Source organism: Saccopteryx bilineata, chromosome 4 (assembly GCF_036850765.1).
Source record: "Saccopteryx bilineata isolate mSacBil1 chromosome 4, mSacBil1_pri_phased_curated, whole genome shotgun sequence".
In the NCBI taxonomy this organism is placed as follows: domain Eukaryota; kingdom Metazoa; phylum Chordata; class Mammalia; order Chiroptera; family Emballonuridae; genus Saccopteryx; species Saccopteryx bilineata.
Genome location: NC_089493.1, coordinates 165019576 through 165044646, shown reverse-complemented (window position 1 = coordinate 165044646; position 25071 = coordinate 165019576). Strand labels below are relative to the sequence as shown.

At 49.8% G+C, this 25071-nt stretch overlaps 2 protein-coding genes and 1 long non-coding RNA gene across 9 annotated transcripts in view; 1 reads left to right on the top strand and 2 right to left on the bottom strand.

Moving 5' to 3' along the window:
* The window catches only part of CXXC5 (CXXC finger protein 5), a 34980-nt gene extending 32190 nt beyond the window's left edge, over window positions 1-2790 (bottom strand). For 2 of the 5 annotated variants that reach the window (XM_066272666.1, XM_066272664.1), the window contains exon 1: window positions 1004-1535. The gene's annotated coding sequence lies outside the window, so the exon portion shown is untranslated. Of the gene's footprint in view, window positions 1-840; window positions 931-1003; window positions 1536-2707 lie in introns of those variants that run through there. The other 3 variants (XM_066272668.1, XM_066272665.1, XM_066272667.1) reach the window with 3 other exon arrangements.
* Window positions 166-24041, top strand: LOC136333472 (uncharacterized). 2 transcript variants are annotated; one of them, XR_010731043.1, is made up of 3 exons: window positions 166-517; window positions 3611-3792; window positions 23478-24041. It is a non-coding gene; the product is annotated as an uncharacterized lncRNA (long non-coding RNA). The 2 variants fall into 2 exon arrangements; XR_010731042.1 differs by lacking the exon at window positions 166-517 and adding an exon at window positions 1668-1960.
* UBE2D2 (ubiquitin conjugating enzyme E2 D2) overlaps window positions 21311-25071 on the bottom strand; it is a 67393-nt gene continuing 63632 nt past the window's right edge. For both annotated transcript variants that reach the window (XM_066272671.1, XM_066272670.1), the window contains exon 7: window positions 21311-23030. In XM_066272671.1, coding sequence (XP_066128768.1) covers window positions 22985-23030 — 46 coding nt within the window. In that variant the 3' untranslated portion in view covers window positions 21311-22984. The remainder of the gene's footprint in view (window positions 23031-25071) is intronic.

Genomic DNA, 25071 nt, shown 5'->3' with positions numbered 1-25071 from the left:
ACCCAAGAGGAGGGGGTTTCGGGGCCGAACTTCATGGGTAAATGTGGGGCCATAATTGCGAGGTGGGCGCCTGGGACACCCGCCTCCCACAGCTCCGCAGCGAGAGGAACACCCCCATTCTCCCTCCCTGGCTTTGCGCGCTGCTTGGCCACGCGGGGCTCGGGAGATAGCCTGAACCCCCCCCCCTCCCCCAGCCCCAAGGCTGGAAGGGAGAGAGAGGCCGTGGGGCGCGGTGAGTGGGGGGGGGGCGTGATAGTTTGACGGAAAAAAAGGTCAAACTTGATCAGCCCGCCAGGCACCCTGCAGGCAGCGGGGGAGAGGAACGGGAGGGGGAAGTGTGGCCGCCGCCCGTTCCGAGTGGAGAGGGAGACTCAGCCACGCGTGGTCCAGGGCACTCAGAGCAGATACCATCGCCCCCAAAACGCAGAGCTGCGAGTGGGGCCTGACGGGGGGAGTGCGCGCCGGGGATCTCCAATCAGCCGCCCCCGCAGGCGGAGCGCCCGCCCAACACTGGGAGGTAAGGACCCCGGCTCCCGCCACCCCGACGCCCTCCAACTATAGAGTACTTGCGAAGAGGAAGGTACCTCGCTGGGAGAGCCCCAGCCCCAGTCGACAGCGTCCAACCCGCAGTCCCCGACCCTAAAACCCCTCTTTTTGTCTGAACTCAGTGATCTGCGACCGCGCCGACTGCGGCTTGGGGAAGCTTGGGTACAGCAGCGGCCACCGAGCGATCACAGGCGCTAGGGCTCCCAGACTCTAGGGCTCCGGGGCTCAGGCTGCGGATGTCCCCCGCCCCTTCCAAACACGGACCCCTCCTTCCCTGTCTCTGGCTCTCCGCACCTGAACTTCGGGGGAGCCCGCGCCGCCAAACTTTCCGCCGACTTGCAGCGAACTCCGGCCCCGGTTGCGTACCGGGCCCCGGGGGAGGAGAGGGAGGTAGGCGGGGAAGGGGAGGGGGCCGGCCTCCGGGGGGGTCGGGGGAGGGCCGTGGCCCGACACCTACCCGCTCTCTGAGTCGTCCAAGCCGCCACCACCGCCGCCGCCGCGAGGACGAGGGGGAGGGGCGGGGCGGTGAGCTGCGCTCCGCTCTGGGCACCGCCGCCGCGGTGCGCTCCGCTCCAGCCTCGCCGTTCGCCGTGCCCAGGTCCGGAGCCGGAGTCACGCCGCCTTGGCTGGCCCGAGGCGGGGAGGGGGGGAGCCTGCAGCACCTGCCCCTCCTCCCCCTCCCCGCGGTCCAAATTAAAAAACAACGAAAAGCAACTAATCACTCCGTAGCAGAGCACGGCGCGGCGGGCGGAGGGCGCAGCGTGAGGCGCCCGGACTCAGCAGGCGGCGCGCATGGCTGGGCGCGGGCTGGGCAGGTCTGGGACGCGGGGCCCGGCTTCGGGGGGTAAGGTTTGGCCGCTCTTCTCGCTAGGCTTGGGCGCCTGCTCTTGCTGCCGCCGCCGCCGCCGCCTCTGCTGCCGCCAGTGCCGCCGCCTCTACATCCACGCTCAGGCTCCGCCACCTCTACCGCCGCCGCCGCCGCCGCCGCGCGCCCGCCCGGGCAGGAGCTCTGAACGCTGCCCGGGGGCTGCCGGCAAAACCCGGACCGGACTCGCCACTCCCCCCCCCCCCACCTCGGCTCCCCTCCCTTCTCCCTCCGCCTCCCTCCCAGCAAAGCTCTGGCCACTTTGACGCCGCAGGCTTTGAGGCCGGAGCCGCAGCAGCCACTGCGCCTCGAGCTCCCCGCGCTCTGACGACGTCGGCCCAGACTCAGCTCCCCAGCGCGCCCCCGTCTTCACCTCTTTTCCCACAACTTTACGAAAAATAAGAGGACCTCCTCGGTTTTGTGAGGGGTGCATAGGCTTGGACACCCACCATACGTTGAAAAACGCCATCCCTCTGCCCCTTCCATCTTCAGCAGGCCGCGAAGCTACCAGGACCAATAGGGAGGTTTTGACCGCGCCCCTCAGCTCAGGTGCGTGTAGGTCCCGTATCCCCTAGCGGAGGGCTCTTGGAGCTAGACGGGGGTTGAGAGACCCCACCTTTCCAGGGCGCTGTCCCTGACTGGTTGGGCGCTGATTCCCCGGGAGAAAAGGGGCGGAGATTCCTGTCCCCATTTCACAGATGGAGAAACTGATCCAAGAAAAGGCATTTTGCGTCCTAGGCCGCCGCCAACCTAAGCCCTGAGTTCCGGGTCTAAGCACTCACATTGTGGTACCCTGGAACCGTGGCCTAGGAACTCCAAGCCTGCAATGGTGCCTAGTTTAAAACAGCGCTCAGCAGACACTGGTTGAAAGAGATAACAAAAGCCTAGGGTACAGATTTTAGGCCGGCATATCCTTGCCCTCTGTGCCCTTTCCATGTGCCCAGCTTGGGCTAATGATATGGCAGAATTCCTTTTTCGCCATCTCAGGGACCCACAGAGTAAACCCCAGGCTCCTATAATCCCAAACTGCAAATAGTCCCAAAGCAGAAAGTTTCAGCAATTCTGTGGAATTCGTGGGGGTGAGTTTGTGTTTCTTCCGCTGGGCAGAGAAACACAGACCACAGACCCTTGGGGAGTAGGGAGCAGAGCAGTTGGGGAAATCTGCCTAGAGTTAAACAGTTGCAGCCCTAGATCGATTGGGGCCCAGATAACAGGGAGTTAACTGGCAACTCGGGTGCCTCCAGCCTCAGGCCCTGCTCCACGTTGCCTCAGTGGAGAAGCGAAACCAGCTCCCACCTCGTTGCTTCCTCTCCTCTGTGCAGCCTGCCGATCTCCCAGGAGGCAGTGGAGGGCCTTGAGGTCCAGGTTTCTAAGGGAGCAGTCTTCTAAATTTGGCCTTGGTACCATGACCTCGCTAGGGGGTGGGGGAGTGAGGGACATGTCAAAGGACAGAGTTCACCTGAAATGTGTTTGTTGCCTCTCTACCCCTCCTGACCTCCTATGCCACAGGAAGTGGCCCCTCCCCAAACTGTGGCCATTTCTTCTCTTTTCACAAATGCTACGAAATGTTTTCTCTTAACTATATTCAAGGAATGGCTCCCTAGGGGAGGTATTTAGCCTTTCCTCTCCTCCCTAGCACCCTTCCTCAAAGTCAACCCAAGCAAACACTATGTGAGTGAAAACGAGGCACTTGCTCTGGGAACAGTTTTAAGGCAAATGAACACCTCTAGCCTGACCAGGCGGTGGCACAGTGGATAGAGCATCGGACTAGGATGCAGAGGACCCAGGTTCGAGACCCCGAGCTCGTCAGCTTGAGCGCGGGCTCATCTGGTTTGAGCAAGGCTCACCAGCTTGAGCCCAAGGTCACTTGGTCTGCTTTAGCCCCCCCCCCATCATGGCACACACGAGAAATCAATCCATGAACAACTAAGGAACCGCAACAAATAATTGATGCTTCTCATCTCTCTCCCTTCCTGTCTGTCCCTCTCTCTTACTCTCTCTCTCTGCCACAAAAAAATAAATAAATAAAATAAACACCTCTACATCATTACTCAAAAGTGGCTTAAAGACATTCTAGGCCCCACCCTGAGTGTCAGGTATCATGTTGGCACTGACCATACAAAGAAAAAGGAAGGAGGGTCCCAGGTCTAGATGCTCCAGGATCTTCAAACACTTAGCCCATCCTCATCTACCTTTTAGGGAAGCTGAGGCACAGACTGTGAGGAGACACCTGTTGCCCAAGAGTTAGCAGCAGGCCTCAGAGGACTAGGACCCAAGAAATGAAGCTCAATCCTGCAGAGTTCCTGAAGCTGAGGATCAGTGCAAAATCAAGTCTGCACACATAAAGGAAGCTTCATGCTGGCATCCATGAGGGAGGATGGGTAAGTAATAGTTTCCACCTTAGCGAATTACTATTAAATATCCACATTTTTTTGGAGACTTCTGCCCCCAACTCATAAAAGCAAAGCTAAGGGGCTGCAGACTGCAATGAAGATAACGTGATCCCCAATGGAAGAGGGGTGTTGGCATATGCCTGGCCCAGTTTAGAGGATGGATCTAGGAGTCTTCCCTTGCTCCTGGAAATTAAGAATTAGAGGGAGATCCAGACCCTCCCCTATCCAACCCAGATAGGAACCAGAGGGGAAAGGGACAGAATTGTCCACATGGAAAATGCTACATGAACAGAAAATGTCATGTGTGGACCATCCACACAGAATGTGCCACCCTAACAAATGAGACAAGTGTGGGACACCCAGGCAGGACTGGGTATGAGGTCTGGCCTTGGGGAAAACCAACCCCACCCCAGCCCCCTTCCATAAGAAGTGAAGCCACCCTGGTTCACTATTTCCCTACTTTCTCCCTGCCTCCAAAGAGGAATATTTAAATTTCGCATTGCTATTTAATCAGTTTAGATTCAGGAAGCAAGTTCCTTAAGTGTCCAGCTCCTTTGGGGGAAAGAAAGACCCATCTTTTAAGTAGAAGTATGTCAGTCCAGTACTCTGCATTCTGCTCTCCTGGATCCTTGTTATAATATCCACGGCAGGTGCCCTGCCTGGATAGCTTGGTTGCTTAAAGCATCATCTCAATGCACAGAGGTTGCCAGTTTGATCCCTGGTCAGGGTACATACAGGGACAGATTGATGTTCGTGTCTCTCTCTAAATCAACAAATAAAATTATGGATATATATATATATATATGGATATGTATATATATATCCATGGCTGGCATTTATGAAGACATTACCCTTGACACAGAGCATTGTGCTAAATATCTCATTTACTCTTTACATCAGCCCAAGCAGTAGTATCATCCCCATTTTTCAGATGAGGAAACTAAAGTGAGACTGGCACTAAAGTTCTAACCTCTGAGATTTGCTGTCCTAGTGAGGCTTCTCACATGCAGCTCTGCTTTAGGGTTCCCCTGCTTCACATCCTGTAGTGATTTCTCAGAACCCAGACAACTCAGCCCAAGCCCCTTCCCCAACTGGGCCTGGCTTTCCCAACCAGCCCTATGTGTCCCTGCAGTCCCTGGGCCCTGCTGACCAACACTAGTGGTTCCTGCAGACACCCAAAAATTCCCCCAGGTTTCCAAGGCTTTGCATGCTCCCTCTGCCCAGAAGGGCCTTAAGCAAGCTCAGCCCATTAAATTCTTACTGAAGATCTACAGCACAAGTCACCTCCACTGGGAACCCCTGACTCTCAGCCTCAGTTTGGCCCATAGCTATGGGGCCATTACTAGCCTTTGTGCAAATTTGGAAAAATCACCTGCTTTGGGCAGATCTAGGTACCCCTTTTGGCAGCAGGTCATGGACTGTCTTTTAGTCTTCCTAGCCTCCTTTGCCAGGGGCCTCCTTGCAGTGCATGCGCTGAATAACTGCACTCTGTGGCTAGGCTTTGGGTTCCCTCATCAGTTCTCTCTCATAGCCACAGTGACCACACTGCACAAAAATAGCTTTTATTTGCTCATTTGTCTCCCGGTCCCCTCACGACCACCACCCATGAAACTTCTTTGAGGGCAAGGGAAGATCCTCTACCTGCCCTGAGCCTGAAGCCTGGGCACTAAGTAGATACCACTAATAATTGTAGCCAACATCTTTCTGAGCACTTACTATATGTCAGGCGCCACATTAATTGCTCTCTGTGCATATGCTTATTTAATCATCAGGCTCTGACACCTGCTCAAGGTTAGAAAGTAGCAAAACCAGGATTTAAATCCATGCCTTGTCTGAGAGATCTACCTTTTCCATGGCAGCTATTTATCAGCTAATGTCTGTCATTGATTAAACATCCAATGACTGGGAAATGGCTGCATGGAGAGAAGGTAGGAGTTACGGTCTCCAATAAAGATGGCCAAGACTGAGCCTGGCCTCATAATGTCAACCCTTCTTGGGCCTGGTCCCCTTATACTCCCCTGACCCATTATGTATGGGATAGGAATAGGATCATTTGGAGCCCTGACTCTGGACAGTCTTCAGGGGTGGGTCACACTGAACTGTATGACCTCAATCAAAATCCCAGGGCAGGCTAGGAGTGCAGACATGGGCAGGGGAAGAGGCCCAGGCCTTTGCGGTCTCAGCCTTCACATATGGGCCATTTGTCCTTAGACCGCCCCACCCCTGTCCCCATGACCTTTGAAAGGACAGCAGAGCTGTGAAACTAGAGGGGAAAATTAGAAAAGCCAGGTCTGGTGCAGTGGATAAAGCGTAGACCTGGAATACTTAGGTCGTTGGTTCAAAACCCTGGGCTTGCCTGGTCAAGGCACATATGGGAGTTGATGCTTCTTGCTTCTCCTCTCTCTCTCTCTCTCTCTCTCTCTCTCTCTCTCTCTCTCTCTCTTTCTCTCTCTCTCTCTCTCTCTCTCCTCTATAAAATAAATAAAATCTTAGCCTGGCCAGGCGGTGGCGCAGTGGATAGAGCGTTGGACTGGGATGCAGAGGACCCCGGTTTGAGACCCTGAGGTCCACAGCTTGAGCACGGGCTCATCTGGTTTGAGCAAAAAGCTCACCAGCTTGGACCCAAGGTCGCTGGCTCGAGCAAGGGGTTACTCGGTCTGCTGAAGGCCCGCGGTCAAGGAACATATGAGAAAGCAATCAGTGAACAACTAAGGTCTCGCAACGAAAAACTGATGATTGATGCTTCTCATCTCTCTCCGCTTCTGTCTGTCCTTATCTATCCCTCTCTCTGACTCTCTCTCTGTCCCTGTAAAAAAATAAAATAAAATAAAATAAAATAAATAAAATCTTAAAAAAAAAGAGAAGCCAGGTTTGTCTCTTAGGAGGCCAAGGCTCGGCCCTCCCTGAGGAGTCAGTTTGGTGGCCCCAAGCCTGGCCCTGAGCTGTGTAAACAGGGGGAAGGGAGGGAAGATGAGGGGTACTCCAGTTCCAGAACAAAATGACTGGGTGAGGCTGGGAGGGAGCAGAAACCAGGCCAATACACACACACACACTCTGCATTTCCCCTTCCCAGGCACAGCTACACACATGCCACAACCAGACATAGCCCCCTTCTCTGCCAGGCACAGGGAACTAACTCAGCCTGTACCCACATACAGTGGGGAAGGGGAGAGGGGAGAGGACATTTTGAGGGGGCACAATCTGCCTCTGACAGTAACTTGATTTTTTTAGGCATGATCATGGTTCAACTGTCTCTCTTACAGAAGTGGGACTGCTGTTCCCAGAAGCCAAAGCTGTGGCTCCAGGGTCCTGCCCCCTCCCTGTCAGGAGGAGGCTGGAGGTACATGAATGGGCCTCGGCGGTGGTACAGTGTCCCAAACCTGGAGGCCCCAGACCAGGCTCAAAAGGGAAGGGGGGGCTTGGGCATCCAGAAGCCAGCCTGGCCTGAAAGTGCCCAGCCCAAGACCTGCAGGCTAGGGTGGGGTGCTATGGGGAGGCATGCTGAGGGTGGAGGGGTGGGGCTCAGCTTCCCCTCAGAGACTGGGTCCCAGAAGGCAGGGAAGGGTGGTAAATGTCCATCACACTGTGACTTTTGAAAACAGTACTGAGCCTCTCTACAGACCAGGGGACCCAACCAACCAGCCCCTACTTTGCCTTCCCCTTCAGATTCCTGAGAATGGGGTGCTCAGACAGTGCCTGGGGGTGGGCCCGAACGAACTGCTCTTTGAACTGGCGGGACTGGTTCTGTGTCTAGCCGCCTGGGAAGTCACGGGTTGCCTGCCAGGCCTGGGAGGAGGGAGGCCTCAGGAAGGGGCCCCTCGTAAATCGTTAACTCCCACAGCTGCCGCCTCCACTGCCACCACTGCCTGTCCCCTCGTACCCCACCCCCAGTCACGACTCTGGCCCTCACAGGGCCTACTCCAAGGCCAGAAGTCAGAGGTTAAAGGTCAGAGCCAGAAATCCCAGCACCTGGGCAAGTCTCTTTCCCAACTATGAGGAGATGGGGAGGGGTGGGTTCCAGGAAGGAGTCTACAGGGAAGGTACTTCTAAGTTCAAAGCTTCTCACCTTAGTTTGCCCTCCAGCCTTCCTGCTGCAGCCCTAACCTTTGTCTCTTCGGGGAGAGGGTCAGGAGGTCTGGGGGGGCCTCCTAGGGCAGTCTCTGGGCAAGTCCCAACCCCATCAGACCTTTATTCACCTCAGGGAGATAATTATGCCAGTCCCACCCCCTCCACCTCGAGGAGTGTCACCAGGACTAGATAATGAATGGGTTGAGCAAAAGAATTAGATACAGGTCAGAACTGGGATAGGACCCTCAGCATTGCTCCAACCTTGCTTCCTGGTGCTGGGGTCCCCCAAGGGAGATAACAAAGGCTGCCTTTCTGGAGGCATTGTGCTAAGTAAACCCTCAGTAATCTGTTTAGCGACAGCATTCCCATTTTGCAAATAAGAAAACTGAGGCTCTTATCTTAGAAGTGACTTACCCAGGCTGTGGCAGCTGTGCAGCAACAAGGACAGGATTTGAACCAGTTTTGTGTTCTCAAGCTGAATCCTTGCTCAGTATCCTCCAATTCCTAAACTACTGGTGAAGAAATACCCTAAAGGCAAAATGGGCTGGACAATCCCCTACAGCAGGGTGTGTGGGGCTGATACGGAGCAGGGAGGGGAGTATATGTGGGCAGGAGACTGGCCAGGGGCCTAAGACTCTCCAGCAAGGGAGAGTGGAGTAGACGAGATTAGTCAGGCAGACCTTTTGAGTCAATTTGAAATAGTTTTTTCCCCTTTCCAACACCCCCACCACCCCTCTGGGAGCCCGTCCTCCAGTCTACCTTCCCCTCAGGTCACATACCCCCCCAGGTGTTACTATAGCAGAGGCTTGGCTGCTGCTCCCCAGACCCCCAGTAAGAATTCTCCTGCCCCAGACAAGCTAATGAGGGAGAACTAATGGTGGTGCTACCACCCTTTTCACTAGGGAGGCATCTCAGAAGCAAGGATACAGGAAAAAAAAAAACACACAAAAAAACCTTTTAATCAAGATTGCAGATTCAGAAAAGATTCATAAGTGAAATGATTCCCTGAGGAAATATAAAAAGTTACTTACGGCACGGCTAAATTGGGCATGCTTCAATCATAAGACGCTTTTTTAGATATATGTGAGTTCTGTCAGGAGGGTGGGCCACTGCCCCAGTTAAGAGATCTGGCCCTTGGCCTGACCTGTGGTGGCGCAGTGGATAAAGCGTCGACCTGGAAATGCTGAGGTCTCCGGTTCGAAACCCTGAGCTTGCCTGGTCAAGGCACATATGGGAGTTGATGCTTCCTGCTCCTCCCCCTTCTCTCTCTCTGTCTCTCTCTCCTTTCTAAAATGAATAAATAAAATAAAATTAAGAGATCTGGCCCTGAGCTGGCTTGGCCTACAGTCACCTCCTCCCACTCAGACCCATGGCTGGGGAAGGAGAGGAAAGTGGGGAGGAACTCTACCTGCCAGTCCCCAGGAGCCACTGTCCCCAGGGACAGGAGACTCCAGGAAGGGAGTGTGGAGTAGAAAAGATTAGGGGTAGGCAAAACTTTTTAGTAAATTTGAAGAAGCTTTTCTCCCTTTCTAACAGCATAATGGGGTGTGTCAGGGCAAGAACTACATACTTCCTCTGTAAAATAAAGAGGGGACCCCCCTTTCATTTCCCCTCATTCATGGGTCAGCTTGAGGAAGTGGGCACCCTGGTTGAACACAGAAAGACCAGACTGCCCTTTCAAACTTGTGTCTAAGAACTTTGCCTTGGTGAAGGAGGTAAGTCATTCCATTTGGTCCTTTCTCCAGGAAACACTGGAGAGATGAACAGTCTCTCCTCCCCACTGTGGCCACATTCATTTCTCTGGTGTCAGGTATATAATCTGAAGTCTAACCGTTGTAGCCTGTAGCACGGAGGGGGTCTTTCTCTTCCTTGTTTTCCCCATGCCCAGGGCTTTCAGAATAAGGCTAGGACATTAGTAAAAGGTACAGGGTCTCTGCTGAATACTGATCACCCTCCCAATTCTGTGCAATCCTGGGGGCCAGGAGTCCTGGGGTCTGGGATAGGGTCAAGGTCTTATTCATCTCCACGCTTGGTTAAGGTCTGGTCCCCAGTTGCTGTTAAATAAATGTTTACCGAAGAGGAGGGGAAAAAAATCAGGAACATCTTAGCAATCTGTCCCATGCGAGTGGGTGTGGAGAAGGGAAACAGGCCAGAGCCTCATCAGGGTACTGTAGTGGCAGTGCCTGGACCCCTTCCCTTAGGTCCACCTGCCTGTATAGCCCCTCCATCAAATCAAGTAAGGCAAGAAACTCGAGCTGGATGGTGGTGGCCACGCTGCCTTATGGGTGACCCGAATTCGATCCTGGCCAGGCCGAGGCACTATTTTAAACCCCAGCCCCAAGCTGTCCTCTCAGCCAGCCTGGTCCATCTCTGGTTTCAAAGCTACTGCCCACCTCCCAGCCACTTCCTCCCCCCCCCCGGACCCCCTAGGCTGCTGCTAGGTTCAGTGTATCTTGGGGCAATGCTATTGTCTGTGGACCTTAGTGTTATCAACTGGCACCAGTGCCCTTCTCCATTCCCTCAGCTTTGCCCATTCAGGTACCCTCATCCCTCTATCCACAGAGGGACCCATTGACCTGTATTCCGAATGAATCTCCCCTAAGCATGAGGGTTCTCTTCTCTTGGAATAACCGCTCACCCTGGCCACAGAACCTAAAATGTTGTGCCCTGACTCTGCAGGGGCCAGAGCATATAGGCTAGAATAGGGCAGAGAGGAGGAAAGGAAGTTAGACATAAGTAGGGACTTCCCAAGCAGTGAGATTGTACACTGGCGATTTTCCTCACCTCAATGCCTGCCTGCCGGGGCAGGAAGAGGAAGATGACCCCAGAGGGAGTCTCACTCAAGGGCTTCTGGATAGGGGACTCGGGCACCATTTAGCCAGCCCACAGTGCCTTCCTCCCCTTCTTGGAGGGGACAACTTGGCACTCAGGTGGCCCAGCTGTCAGTTGGCTGAGCCTGCTGGACTTGTGTCCACAATCCTTCTCCTACTTTGGGCAGTAGCCCCCGCTGGCTTTGAGGCCTGTCAGCCCCACCCCCCAGCCCAACACCAGCACAGAGGGAGGCAGCAGACATTTGCCAGGTCACTAAGGGAAGTGAGGAACCTGATCATCCATGCTGGTTTCCCCCATCTCAAGCTGGCTTGACAGAAGGCCATCCAGGCAACCCGAGTACCCCCCATGACCACACCCACTCCCTTGCCCCCAAGCTGTGTAGTCCAGCAGTGAACTGTTGGCACCAAACCTGGCACAGCCGAGTAGGTGACACCAACAGCCTTGCCATACAAGCAAGTATGGTTCCCTCCAACCTGGCAGTTGAGGCTATAGGAGCTGAGGTGAACTGTTGGCCTCCACCCTCCTGGGCCTGAGAGAACTGGGAACAAGGCTGTTTTGGAAACCTCTCCACAGAGAGGACCTTGGGCATTCCCATAGGGTCCTGGCTGCACCTTTCAACTCAGGAGGCTAGTACTCAGGTTAGACCAGTGGTTCTCAACTCTGGTGATTTTGCCTCCTAAGGGACACTGGGCCATGTTTGGAGACCTTTTTGGTTGTCATAACTGCTGCTACTAGCACCTAATCAAGAGATCAAGGATGCTGCTCAACATTCTGTAATGCACAGGACAAAGAATTAAATGGCCCAAAATGTCAATAGTGTGGAGGTTGAAAAACCTTGGGAACTTCTCTGGCCAATCTGGGAGCTGGGAAGAGGCACACATAGACAGGAGTTGAGGTTTGGCATCTCCCACACCACAGGCAGAGGGTCTTCCCGCTATTCCAGCTTCAAGGGCCCCTTGTGGCCTGAGGCATGTGGTATGTATGCAGTCTGCCTGCCTGCTCAACTACCAGCCTACCAGCCTCTGGGCTTGTTAGAAAAATGTGCCCACGATGGGGACAGGGAAAGGACTGTCAAAGCTTTACTTGCCCATGGAGGGGGACTCAGCCATATCCCACCTACCAGGCAGTCTTCAGAACCCTCCCCCTCAAGCAGATTCCAGACCTATAGAGAAGCACAGGGACTGCCCTGTCCCTCCAGACCCATTCCCAGAGGGCTGGCCCAGCCTGTGGCTAGTTGGAGGTTCTGGCCTCCTCATTTCCCCACCACCTCCCATTTCTATTTAGGAGGCAGCCATGGTGGCTCGGCTCCTGTCTCTGGTTTCCTAGGGAGCTCTGCTGAAACAGCCCAGCCTCCATGGGTCCATCTGTCAGAGAGGCTGTTCCGCCCCATCGATTGCTGTTCCCATGGGGCTGTGCTGCTTGAGGGACCCAATGTGGCGGCCAGATAGGAGGGAATCACAACGATAAAGAGAGTGGGGGCAGCTTGGCAACAGGCAAAGCTGAGGGGGGCTGACACTTCGATGAGAAGGAACAAAGCTAGAAAGGCATGAGAGATGCAGAGGGCTAGGAGGCTGGCTGGCTCGAATGACCTCTGAAGCCAGCTGGTACCCTCAGGACCCAGTTTTGCCTTTGGACACAACAAATTCCCACTTGCAAAGACAACAATAATAAGAGCTGACATTTATTGAGCAGGAACAGTGTCCAGCATGGGACTGGAGGCTTTGTCCACACCTGCTGTCATTTGAGGCATACACTCATCTAAAGCTGGTACTATTATTCTCCTCTGACATGGGAGGAAGACCAGAGAAGTTGCAACACTTGTCAGCAGCCACAAAGAGGAGCTGGAGATAGATTTGGAGGCAGGTTAGTCTGGCCCAACCCCAAACAGCCAGGCCTGGGGGAGGAGGCATGTCTAGCCAGGCAAAAGGCCCTGCCCACCCTCCCCATGGAGCCACCTCCTCCCCTGGGCACTGTGACATCTGCCCCGCTTCCCAGCCCCAGACAGCTGCCCAGAGCCACGTCAGCACTTCCACTGGGGAGCCTGGAAACTGACTCTGGCCCCTGGGCAACAGAGGACCGCGGAGAATGGGGGAAGGGACTACAAGTTCCTGACCAGGTGGCTCTAAGAGACAGTGACCCACTCAGCTGAGCAGGTGAAGGGTCTTGTGACCTTGAGCTATGCTTCTCTAAGCCTCAGTTCTCCCTGCTCATATGAGCATGGGTGGGTGGCAGGGGTTTTGGTAAGGGGCTTAGAAGAGGATACAGTAGCATCTTAGGTGGACAGCAAACATTCCCACAGAGCCAGAGTGGTGGGATGAACTAGTTGTGTGATAGTGTGACCTAACTGTATGATTGTGTGGGGCTGCCCTGGGCAGTCTGTGACCCTCACTGTCCAGGAGATAGTCACTGCAGGGGTGAGGGGTGGGCTGTTGGGCACTGGGGGTGGCTCATAACCATGAGGGAGAGGGTGGGGAGGTGTGTTTGCCTGCCCAGGACAGTACACTGGCTGGCTGAGGCCAGAGATAACCAGAGCCTCCCAGGAAATCATTAGCATCTGTCTGGGCCACAGCAAAGTTGGTGGGCCCTGCACCTCCAATGCAGGAAAAGACCTGAGCCTTGCAGGGGCACCACCTAGGTACCTGCCCCCTCCCCCAGGCAGAGTTCAAACTGGTGTGGCAGCTACATATACCCACCCAGGGAAGGGAGGGCCTGGGTGCAGGGCCACAGGCCAGGCAGGCAGGGTGACCGCACCGTCGAATGCGTCCTGGCGCAGTGTGGACGCTCCGGTCCGTGCTCTGGGCAATCCAGGCCGGCTCTTGGTGGCGCCCGAGCTGGCAGCAGCCCAGGGAGTGTGTGGAAATGACACCACCAGGGCGGCGGAGATCCCCCCTCCTGACATTGGCTGGAAAGTGGAGCAGCTCGTCAGGGACAATCAATGGCGATCGATTGCTGCACGGCTCCACGGACAGTGCGGGGGAAGGGCAGTGGGGGCTGAGGTCAAACAACACACCAACCCGCAAAGGGGAACAGCTGCAGTACAGAGGGGTCACACGGACACACAATCTGTACAGGGAAACAACACTATGGGCCACCACAAAGGAGGCATACTTATCACATGGAGTTACACCACACCACACCGTCCAACATGTCATGACACAGTAGGGTCAAACAAATGGTTCTCATGGATACATACAATAGGGTCACATACACAGAAGGATACAGTTGGGTCACTATCAGACAGCCAATTCACAACACAACAGGGCCTGATCCAACAATGGATGGTCCTTCGCTAGACACCCACATCACCAGGTCACAAAATGAGTCATACATTCCACTAGCTGGTCTCAGCCACACAACAGTAGGGAGTTATATACTGTCTGTACAACAAAATAACAGAACAAAGCAAAAATGTCACACAGCCAAATTATGCATCACCACCACCATCTATCTCCAAGAACATTGTCAAACGAGTATCACACTATACAACAGTGCCCCATATTGGCAACACAATGAAATCAAGAGCCCAAGCATACAACAGAGCCATACACTGTAAGCTGTACCCCAGCAAGTAAGACACAGTTACAGCTGTATAACATCCCCCAACATGAAAATAACATGGCACAATAGACAAACTCTGTGGCACAGGCAAACACAAGGCCAGGCTCAAAACACAGAAGGTCTTAGGATCATTATTAATGGTTTTGACTACCATTATTATATAAATATATATCATACATATACATATAATAATCTACACACATCTTGGAAACACAACTCAAGTGTCACAAACCCAATTCATGTTGCTGCATTGCACTCACCTACATAGTGGCCACATATTATCACTTCCTCTAATAAAGGGCCACATACACCCTGGGACTTCGGTGGGGAAACCACCCCCAATATCTCACCAGGTGCATAGCTACTAACCCTATGTCCTGCCACTCACAAAGTTGTAGGACACAAAGTACCTCCCACTCAACAGAGACCCAGTTATACAGGGTCCCAGAACCTCCCACATTAACTCAAGGACCATCCCTAATTAGCCACATAAACTGAGGCATCAGTTCTAGAGCCCCCAGAAAACCTTCCCTAGTCCAAATCCAAGGCAAGAAACAGGGCTAGCCCCTGATCTCAGCCATCAGACCCCCCACCCCCATTCCCAGTGGTGCATGTGCATGGGAGCAAGGCCAGATCATTCCTTCAACACGCCCTTACAGGCCACTCCTGTGGTTCCAGCTGGGCTGTAGCCCTCACTTCCTCCAATTAAAATTAAGGCCTGGGGCTAGGGGCTTCCAGGATCCCTTGAAGCCAGGAAGCTCCCCCTAAAGGTTTCACCTGGAAAAGACTTCCAACATTCCCTAGTTTTGTCTAGTTGTGTGACTGTGGCTAATTCCCCAAACTGTGGGTATCTGGACCCCAAATCCTGCCTGCTGATCCAAGATTCCAACACCCTACCCCATCTCATGTGTGTGTGTGTGTGTGTGTGTGTGCGCGCACACACACACACATGCACATAGACACACAGAGGCACTCTTTTTTTTTTTACAGGGACAGAGAGAGTCAGAGAGAGGAATAGACAGGGACAGACAGGAACAGAGAGAGATGAGAAGCATCAATCATCAGTTTTTCGTTGTGACACCTTAGTTGTTCGATTGCTTTCTCATATGTGCCTTAACCACGGGCCTTCAGCAGATCAAGTAACCCCTTGCTGGAGCCAGCGACTTTGGGTCCAAGCTGGTGAGCTTTTTATTTTTGCTCAAGCCAGATGAGCAGCGCTCAAGCTGGCGACCTCAGGGTCTCGAAACTGGGTCCTTCCGCATCCCAGTCTGACGCTCTATCCACTGTGCCACCAGCTGGTGAGGCCAGAGGCACTCTTTAACTAGGAGATAGAGGTAGAATCACTAGGTGGCCTGTGACCTAGGATGAGGAAGCAAGGATCCTGGGCTATAGACCAGCGGTTCTCAACCTGTGGATCGCGACCCCAGCGGGGGTCGAACGACCAAAACACAGGCGACCCCTGACCCCTGTGTTTTGGTCATTCGACCCCCGCTGGGGTCGCGACCCACAGGTTGAGAACCGCTGCTATAGACCATGCTACAAATTATCCATGGCTCATCCTTAACCTTCATTCTTCAGGTAGGTCTGGGAAACAAAATGATGGTTAAGTCAGGCCTCTCTTCACATTACCTCCCCAATTCCCAGGACTGGAGGCAACTCTTCCTACTAGCTCCTGGCTTCTATTTACAAGGGTTAGCTGGACTCCCCTTTTCTTCTCCAAGAAAAGCAGATGGACAGACAGAACCTGGGCAAGGACACACATGCTGGCTAGGCATATCCATCCAAATGCCTACCCATTCTGTTTGTGAATACACTTATAAGCCTTGCCAAGTGGGTCCCAAAGGGGCCAGACAGCCTGCTCTGAACCCCTGGGTGTCCTATGGGCTGGTCCTGCTCTAAGAGATTAAAATACTGGCTTGTACAGGAACCCAGGAAAGATGTCCCACTGTCATACCTACTTCCCTGAACCTATAAGCACCCACAGTCACAAACTTTTCATTTGATAGACATTTTCAACCAAACATTGCCTATGGGTAGGGGGAGGGCATTTCCTAGATGAGAAAACTAAGCAAAGGAGAAATAAACTAGCCCAAGAATATACAACTGAAAAACCATAGGCCTGTGATTCAAACCCAGACTTGACTCCTGCTCCTCAAAGGCTACACAGCTTATGCTCACACCCATAAGCATAAACACTAAGGAATGTTCATGCTCACAATTCTCACTCTCACAAGTTCCTGCACACATGGGCAGCCCCCTCCTGCACATACGCACACAGGCAGGCCTACACTCTCCCACGCCTGAGGCCTGTCAGCCACATTCTCCACGGCTCCCTCCCTCAAACACGGACAGAGGCAGGCAGGAGTCCACATCCACATTCCCAGGTTTCCGCCCTGACCCTGACCTCCCCCCCCCCCCCCAGAGCACACATTCCTCCTGCTGCAGCCAGATAACCAGCCCCAGGGGGAGGCCTGGGGGAGAGCAAGGCATTCTGGGGGCCAGGCTGCTGACCCTACTCTGGGCTGCCGAAGCCCAACTCTACTGCCTGCATCTGGCACTGCAGGAGCCAGCTTTCCCTGCAGGGGAGCCCCCACAACTCTAGCCAGGCTAGACCCAAGGCTTCCTTCCTTGTTCCAGAGACTTTCTTAGGTCCAGAGCTTCATGCTCCAGAAAGGGCCCCCGGGGGTCTCCCAACTCACCTTTTGGATGTTAAGATCGCTTATAAAGTTAGGAACTAGAGCAGGACCTGGGGAGCCCCCCAAGACTCCTCTCTCCACTCCTAGTCAGCAGGTGAAAGCCTGGTTCCAGTACCAATAGCCCCAAGGCAGTTTCCCATCTGGAGGTAATGGTACTTATTTCTCACAGCTCTGCTTGGGGTACAGCCACTTGGCGAACTCAGCAGTTCTGGAGCTATTTGCATATCCAGATGGCCAAGTCTGGAATTTCAAAGAACTCCCCAAGAGGCAGCTGGCTTTTGGGTAGTGGCCCCAGAGGCTCACAGCTGTCAGGCTGGAAGACTAGGAGACCTAGGGCCCCAAACACAAGATAGACTGAAAAAGACAAGAGAAGAACATTTCTCAGGCTTTATCATCCCTTCTGCTCCTCAGGTCCCCAGGTCTCCACCCTCCAGGGTATGAAAAGCCATGATCTGGTTGCCCATAGGAGATGAGCAGGCAAGAGATTGAGCTAGTTAGTTGGCTGGGGTAACAAGGACTGCCTGCCTCTGGGGAAGGGCCACAGTGGGCACCAGGCAGAGAGCTGCCAGAAATATGAGATTCTCCTTTTCACATGAAGCAATGGACAGACCTTTGCCCCCATGCAACCTGTAGCCAAGTGTGCAAAGGCCCTGGCCTGGACCCCACTAACCTGTCCACACACAGGGATATGGCTGCTATACCAATGGGGAAGGGGAGAAAGGGGCTACTAGCTGGACACTTCTGGCAAGCCTTGGGCTAGAACACGAAGCTGTTCCCTGACTGTAAGCCTATGATGGAATCTCACTGAACTAGGCACTAGTCCATCCAGTTCTGGATAAACTGTGAACAAAGCCAAACCCAGACAGGCCTCCACATCCCAACAAAAGCCCCTCTCAGGTTCTATCCAAGCCGATTTACTGACCACCCACCTCATAGTTGTTAGAGCTGTGGGTCACCACTGCCCTCTGCTGGCCACTCAGGCACTAGCATTCACTCCAAGCAAATGTATTTCAGATACATCGCCATCAGAGGGCACAGAAACTTCAACCCATCTGTCACCAAAAGTCAGTCGATGTCCAAGCAGAATAATAAGAATGAATCCAGGGACACTGTGTCAGAGGAGAAATCACTAAGAAATTCAGCCCCCCTCCTCAAGATTTATATCTGAAACTTCAAAAGGAAGTGACCTTTCTCCAGCTTCACCCTCAAATAGTACCTGCCCATAACCTCCCCTCACCCCTTCTCTTATACCCTCTTTGTCCCCAGAGGGCCAGCCTGAAATGACCTGGAGCCACCCTTCCAAAAAGGATGATAAAGCTTAGGTTCCTCTGGCTCTTTGTCACATTGCAGCAGGTGATTTCTGGGTGTCCTCAGAAACAAGGTCAGCTCCCCTCAACTTTTACAGCAACAGCACTCTGTAAGAGCCCACACCTTTCAGAGATGGTAGTGATGCTGACTGAAGGTAGGGGAAATTGCTAAGACCTAACTAGTATTGCCACTTAATTAGCTGGAGTTAAGTCCAGACACCCTTACTGTCAGATAGGTTGCCTAGCTTTTTGCTAACTATCAACCAGGAGATGGTATTGGGTCAGGTTGTATTTTGTCAGCTGTTTCTAAAAACCTCTAAGGAAGCCCCAAGCTTGGGAGCTTCTAAAGCTACCCTAATTTCCTATGGAAATTTCAAAGCTGAGAAGGCTAGCAATTTGGGGAGTGTTGGTCCTGAGGTCAGCAAAACTAAACCCTCCCTACACATACTCACTCTCAAGGGCCATACAATTTAAGAGTCAGGATTTTTCAGTATTTAGGAAGAAATTCAAATAGAACAAGTGGCTCAATGCAAGGAGAGATTGGTGTCTGGGAAAATGGTGGCTACCACCTCTCATATCCCTAGGTGTCTGAAAAGGAGTGTACAGCACTTTTATACCAATGCTAGCTCTGCTCTTCTCTGGACAGAAGTCACCGGAAGCCTGGCTGGGCACTTAATGGCTTCCTCTTGGCCTTTCCAAACATAATCAACCATTTGCTTTCAGAGTAGTAGGGCAATCATGGGCCCTAGCCCTGGAAAAGGCCATTCTACCAATAACAACTTACACAGATTAAAAACAAAAACCCCACTCAATTGAAAATATTCAGCTGCTGTGTTGATGCTAAGATATTCATATGTCTTTATGCTAAGAGGCAGATTACAGTTTGCCTCTAATCAAATGCAGCTCCACAAATAATTCAAAGATGAAAAGTGATCACTTTTAACAAAAATATCTGCCTCAACCTCAACCAGCCCAGGAAGAGTCACTGAGAAAGGGCAAAGCTGGATGATGATTATGTTATATATTCAACTACTGAGGCCCAAGGCCTAAAGGCTTTAGTAGTCAGTCCCAACCTTTGAACTTTCCCACTTATATTAACTAAGATAAAATTTGGCTACAATGAGGGAATATTATAAATATTAACCCTGACAAAGTGATACCTTGGCTGTTGTCTTATTTCTAAGCTCATCCCACAAATGGCCTGGAAATATTCAGAGGGGTTTAAATACTAACTACTTATGCAAGCCAGAGCTAAGTAAGGTTAGAAAAAAGCTTTAAAGAAAGGCTTTTGTGGGGTAGAAAACTCAGAACCACTTTTCATCTAAGTGCATATACAACATAAGGAAAAACTAAATAGGGAACAGGCTCCAGGAATGTCCCCAAGGAAGTCTATTTTCTCTCCTTAAATGTGTATAAATGTATATCTGGTAGCTTACTACCTTCACAGTCATTTTCATATTAAAACTCTGCTTTCTCTTATATAACATCTCACCCACCAAAATAACCCATCACTTAAAATAGTGTTCACAAATGGAATCAAACAGAGGTAATGGGTCCTTAACACTGGTGACAGTTTTCTGCAGGGGTAATAGACACTTACTGCTGAGTAGGAAGGGAGAAAAGATATGTTCATAATTCAGAAGACCCAGGAACTAAAGAGAGTTCTTCTACTTATTAAAACCTAGCCACTGGGGTGTTAAGAGGTCCCATATAGCAAACTGAGAAAAACACCTCCCAATTACACCTTAATTGTAAACAAGGGAGAGTTTATATAGGCATTCCAACTATAATTTAGAAACAATTTCTCATGCCCTGGCTTTGGGAGCTCAGTAGGGTAGAGTGTCATCCCAGTATGCCAAGGTTGTAGGTTTGATCCCTGGTTAGGGTACATACAAGAATCAACCAGTGAATGCATAAATAAGTGGAACAATAAATCGATGTTTCTCTCCCCCTTCTTCTCCCTCTCTAAAATCAATAAATGAAAATTTTTAAAAGATTTCATTTCTCCAACAATCTGCTAAGGATCAAAATAACTTGAGGCAAAGAATGACTCAAAAAGTGAAATAGTACAGGGGCAGCTAGAAGTAGAAAGATTGCCTCTATTACTATTAGATCAGGGCAGAGAACATGGGTTCCTCTCTGTGACTACCACCATATCCTTCTCTCTACAGACCTTCTGCCACTCCCTGCTCCAACAGCCCTCCTTCCAAACTACCCGAAGTATACAAACCGGAAGGGCAATACTACCTTTGACCACTGGCCAACGAAAGAGCATGCTAGTATCTGAAATCATGCCGTTTCACCAAAGGAAACTACTCCAACTATAACTTGACCAAGCACTCCACATAATTAAAAAGCAAAGCAAAGGAAACCTATACAATTGACACTCCCTTGTAACCACTGCCTCACCAAGATAATCAGGGTTACTGCAAACAAGCTTTCACGTGTGAAAAGGCAAGATACTCCTTTGAAAAGCAATGTGATTCCAGGTGACAACCATCCTGAGTGACACACTTCTTTTTGTGACTGGGAAAGATGGGTCCCTGACTGAGCCTTCATTCTGATCAAGGCATATATATATACAGACTGGACAAAATATCCTCACACTCAAATGAGCAAGACCAAACTGCATTCAAGGGTCTAATGTTTGTGACCATGTCCACCCTTTCATTAGGCACCCATACACCATAATAATGGCTTTTACTTAGCACTTAAAAAAAGACTTAAGAGCACTTTTGTGAAAATATTTACATTTTGACTTAATAAATGATAATGAACGGCTGCTCTCTAAGATGACAAAGAACTGGCTTTCAGGGTCTGTACAACTGACCTATAGTCAATAGGTATAGTTAACAGCAAGACAAAAATTGATGAATTCCCACCTGCCCATGATAGTGAGAATACACGGTAATTTTAGGTTAGAGCTCAATTCTAACTCCTTTCCCCACAACTGTTAATAGTCGAACCTTCTTTGCAAGGTCAAGAATGTTAAAGAAATATTACTAAGCAGTCAGCAGCTATAATGCAATACTCTAATTATTAGCGTTTTCAGGTTATGTAACATTTTAATTCCAAGATGGAGGAGTAGTGACACTGAGAGGGAAGACAAGTTGAACAAGTTTAAAACCAAAAGCAGTGGACATTTATTCCTCAATTTTTGTGGAAGAGTGTAAAGATGCATTTGAAAGAACCTAATGGCTAGTGAGCACCAGCCATGGCTTTCAGTCTGGCCTGGTTTACAATTATATTAGGAGAAGAGAAAAAAAAGGTAACTTGCCTAGTTCACATGAACAATGTTTCAGGCAAACATAGTTGTTCACAAGTTTCAAACTATATTTTACTAGAGTCAAGGGAAGACTTCAAAAAGCCACATACAGTACAATTTAAAATTGAATGAACATCCTGCAATGGTAGTGCAAAGTAATTACGTAGACTCTCCAATACAAGATTGTGCTCATGTTTCCCAGGTTTGGTCCATGTTGCTCTTTAACAATCACAGAAGCTTAACTTACCAAATAGCAATGCCTTTGTTTTCTGTCCTGTGTACCAAAGAAATGTCACAAAGTTTTGGTGAAATGCAGCTTAGTTTCATTGATAAAGCAAATTTCTTATTTAGTTTAACAGTCATGTTCCTGGAATACTGCACATATAAGTTTCATGGAGAAGTTTTAAGCTTATGCCCTTATCTTGTCCAGTAAAATTATTTTCAAGATATACTTTTTACTATGTAAACTGGAACTGTTTCATGGTTTTGAAATGCAACCAGTATAAACAAAAACTTTTCAAGTGTGGGGGAAAAGTCACCACTAATCTCAGCTAGAGAAAGTTCTTAAAAATCAAAAAGCCTATTCACACAAAATTATATGTAATGACTGTAGTAATCAGTTTATTACATAGATTAATCATTCTTGAACGTACCAGCTCCAGAGGAGCAACTGGGTCTTTAAATATACACAAGTATTTCCATCAAATGAATTTTCACCCTTACATCGAGAGACCTAAGCAGTTAAAAACATAAGAAAAATAAGAGTATTAGCTATGTATTAACTGAGAAACCACATACAAACCAAAGAATATGGAAGAAAGAGGGTTGCTGAAAGGACAAGGGTTAAAGGGTGGGGAGATGTAAGAGGTGGGAACAAAGCCCATCACACTGTATGTACTAATAGCTCCAGTCCAGTTAATCTTAGACCTTAAAATACAGGATGTGGGTAGATTTTAATCTGGTTGGTCATAACTTTCACCTAAGACGTAGGTCCTTCAGCATAAAATGAATACAGAAACAGCTTCGTGTTCTTCACCTTTCCATATCTGTTTTGAGTTTAAAAGGATTCCACTTAAAAACCATCTCCTACAGGTCAGTGGAGCTTTTTTCTTCCCCATCCAAACACACACCATACCCATCACCTCTCATCTTGGCATTATCCAAATTTAAGTCAACAAGAAAGTTTTTAGTCTCAAACCTAGGTTACGCCTGGAGAACTGGTTTGTCACACACACACTTCTCTGCTAGGAGGCAATGTTGGTACAGAAGTACAGTATTTCTAGTTTGTTGTTCCAAGTATGTACAACACGTAGCACTGCTGTATCAGGTAAACATGTGCACAGGGGAAGATGAGGCGTGGGCTCATAGAAAGCAGTCAAATGGAAATCAAAAGGACTTTCTCTTTCAGAGTTCCCCTATCTTTATTTGTAGAGGTTATCCAATAATCTCTTTAATTACATCGCATACTTCTGAGTCCATTCCCGAGCTATTCTGTTGTACCTGTACACACAAAAAGAAGCTTAGCTTAATATAGGTGAGGAGTCAGTTAGAAGGCAACATTTCATTCATTATCCCATCTAGTAACTTTTTTTTCCTCTAGTGTTCTTTATTAAAAGTCCATATATACTGCTCACAAAAATTAGGGGATATTTCAAAATGAATATGAAGTGATTAAAAAACACATTTGATTTTTTTAATTAAATAGGAACATCAGAAAAGCAAACAAGTCAAAGAAAGTTGTTTTATTATGCAAATGAGACACAAAACCTACTTTTATTTCATTGGTGAAAATGCACTATACAAAAGGCTGAAAGTACTGGAATATCTGCATGTTACCCGACCCCCTAAATTTTGTGAGCAGTGCAGTAACTTGAGGAAGGGGAAATATACAGTACATTCAAGCAAATCTATCTTTTTACCCTAAATTTCTTTTTTTTTCTTTTTTAGGTGAGAGGAGAAAAGATAGCGAAGCAGACTCCTTCCTGCATGCGCCCCAACCAGGATCCACCTGGCAAACCCATCTGGGGCTGATGCTTTGGTACCAAGCTATTTTTAGTGCCTAAGGCTGACATGCTAAAACAACCAAGCTATCTTCAGCATCCAGGGCTGATGCTTGAACCAATTGAGCCACTGGCTAAGAGAAAGGGAGAGGAAGAGGAAGAGAAGCAGATGGCAGAATATATTTTAGTAATCTGGTTTCTAAAATGAATGAATCTATTGCTCGAGAAAAACATGCTATTAAGTAAAATAATCAGGGCAAAAGATTCTACAATTTTTATTATTTTAAAAGAAATGTAGCAAGTTCTTCTGAACGTTACCACCAAGGCATTCATGTCCACAATTCTAGATATTTGACAAAATAGTTCTCCACTCAAAAAAAAAAAATTCATTTGAATAAATTCACAAATAGAAAAGAGTTTAGATTAACAAATGGGGGAAAAAAACAATTACCGTTTCCCATTAATTTTCAATAACCTAATGGACTCTTAATGCTAAATGCTTTGTATGTCAAAAGCCAAGAAGATATAAAACTATTAAAAATAAACTATAGGAAAGTTTTTCTAAACAGGAGTCATATGAAATAATTAAGAGATTAATATTAGTATCATCTAATGCAAATATTCCTCTTTCCAATCCTCAGGTGAGTATATTAGAACATCTTTTTAAGTGTCTGACTCATATCTACCCTTAATTAAGAAAGATTTGAGTTCCTGTCTGTCTGCCCGTCTATCCCTCTCTCTGACTCACTCTGTCTCTGTAAAAAAATTAATTAATTAAAAAATAAAAAATAAAAGAAAGATTTGAGTCGCCTGATCAGGCGGTGGCACAGTGGACAGAGCATCAGACTGGGAAGCAGAGGACCCAGGTTCAAAACCCCGAGGTTGCTAGCTTGAGTGCGGGCTCATCCAGCTTGAGCGCAGGGTCACCAGCTTGAAGCCTGGGGTCACTAGCTTGAAGCCCAAGGTCACTGGCTTGGGTAAAGGGTTACTTGCTTTGCTATAGCCCCCTGGTCAAGGCACATGAGAATGCAATCAATGAACAACTAAGTATCTGCAACAAAGAATTGATGCTTCTCATCTCTCTCCCTTCCTGTCTGTCCCTCTCTTTGTCAAAAAAAAAAAAGGGGGGGGGCCTGGCCAGTTGGCTCAGTGGTAGAGCATGGGCCTGGCGTGCAGGAGTCCCGGGTTCGATTCCCAGCCAGGGCACACAGGAGAAGCACCCATCTGCTTCTCTACACCTCCCCCTCTCCTTCCTCTCTGTCTCTCTCTTCCACTCCCACAGCCAAGGCTCCACTGGAGCAAAGTTGGCCCGGGCGCTGAGGATGGCTCTGTGGCCTCTGCCTCAGGCGCTAGAATGGCTCTGGTTGCAATAGAGCGACGCCCCAGAAGGGCAGAGCATTGTCCCCTAGTGGGTGTGTCGGGTGGATCCCGGTCGCGCGCATGCGGGAGTCTGACTGCCTCCCCATTTACAACTTCAGAAAAATACAAAAAAAAAAAAAAAAAGGAAGATTTGAGTCACAAACATCTCCACCCCACCACAG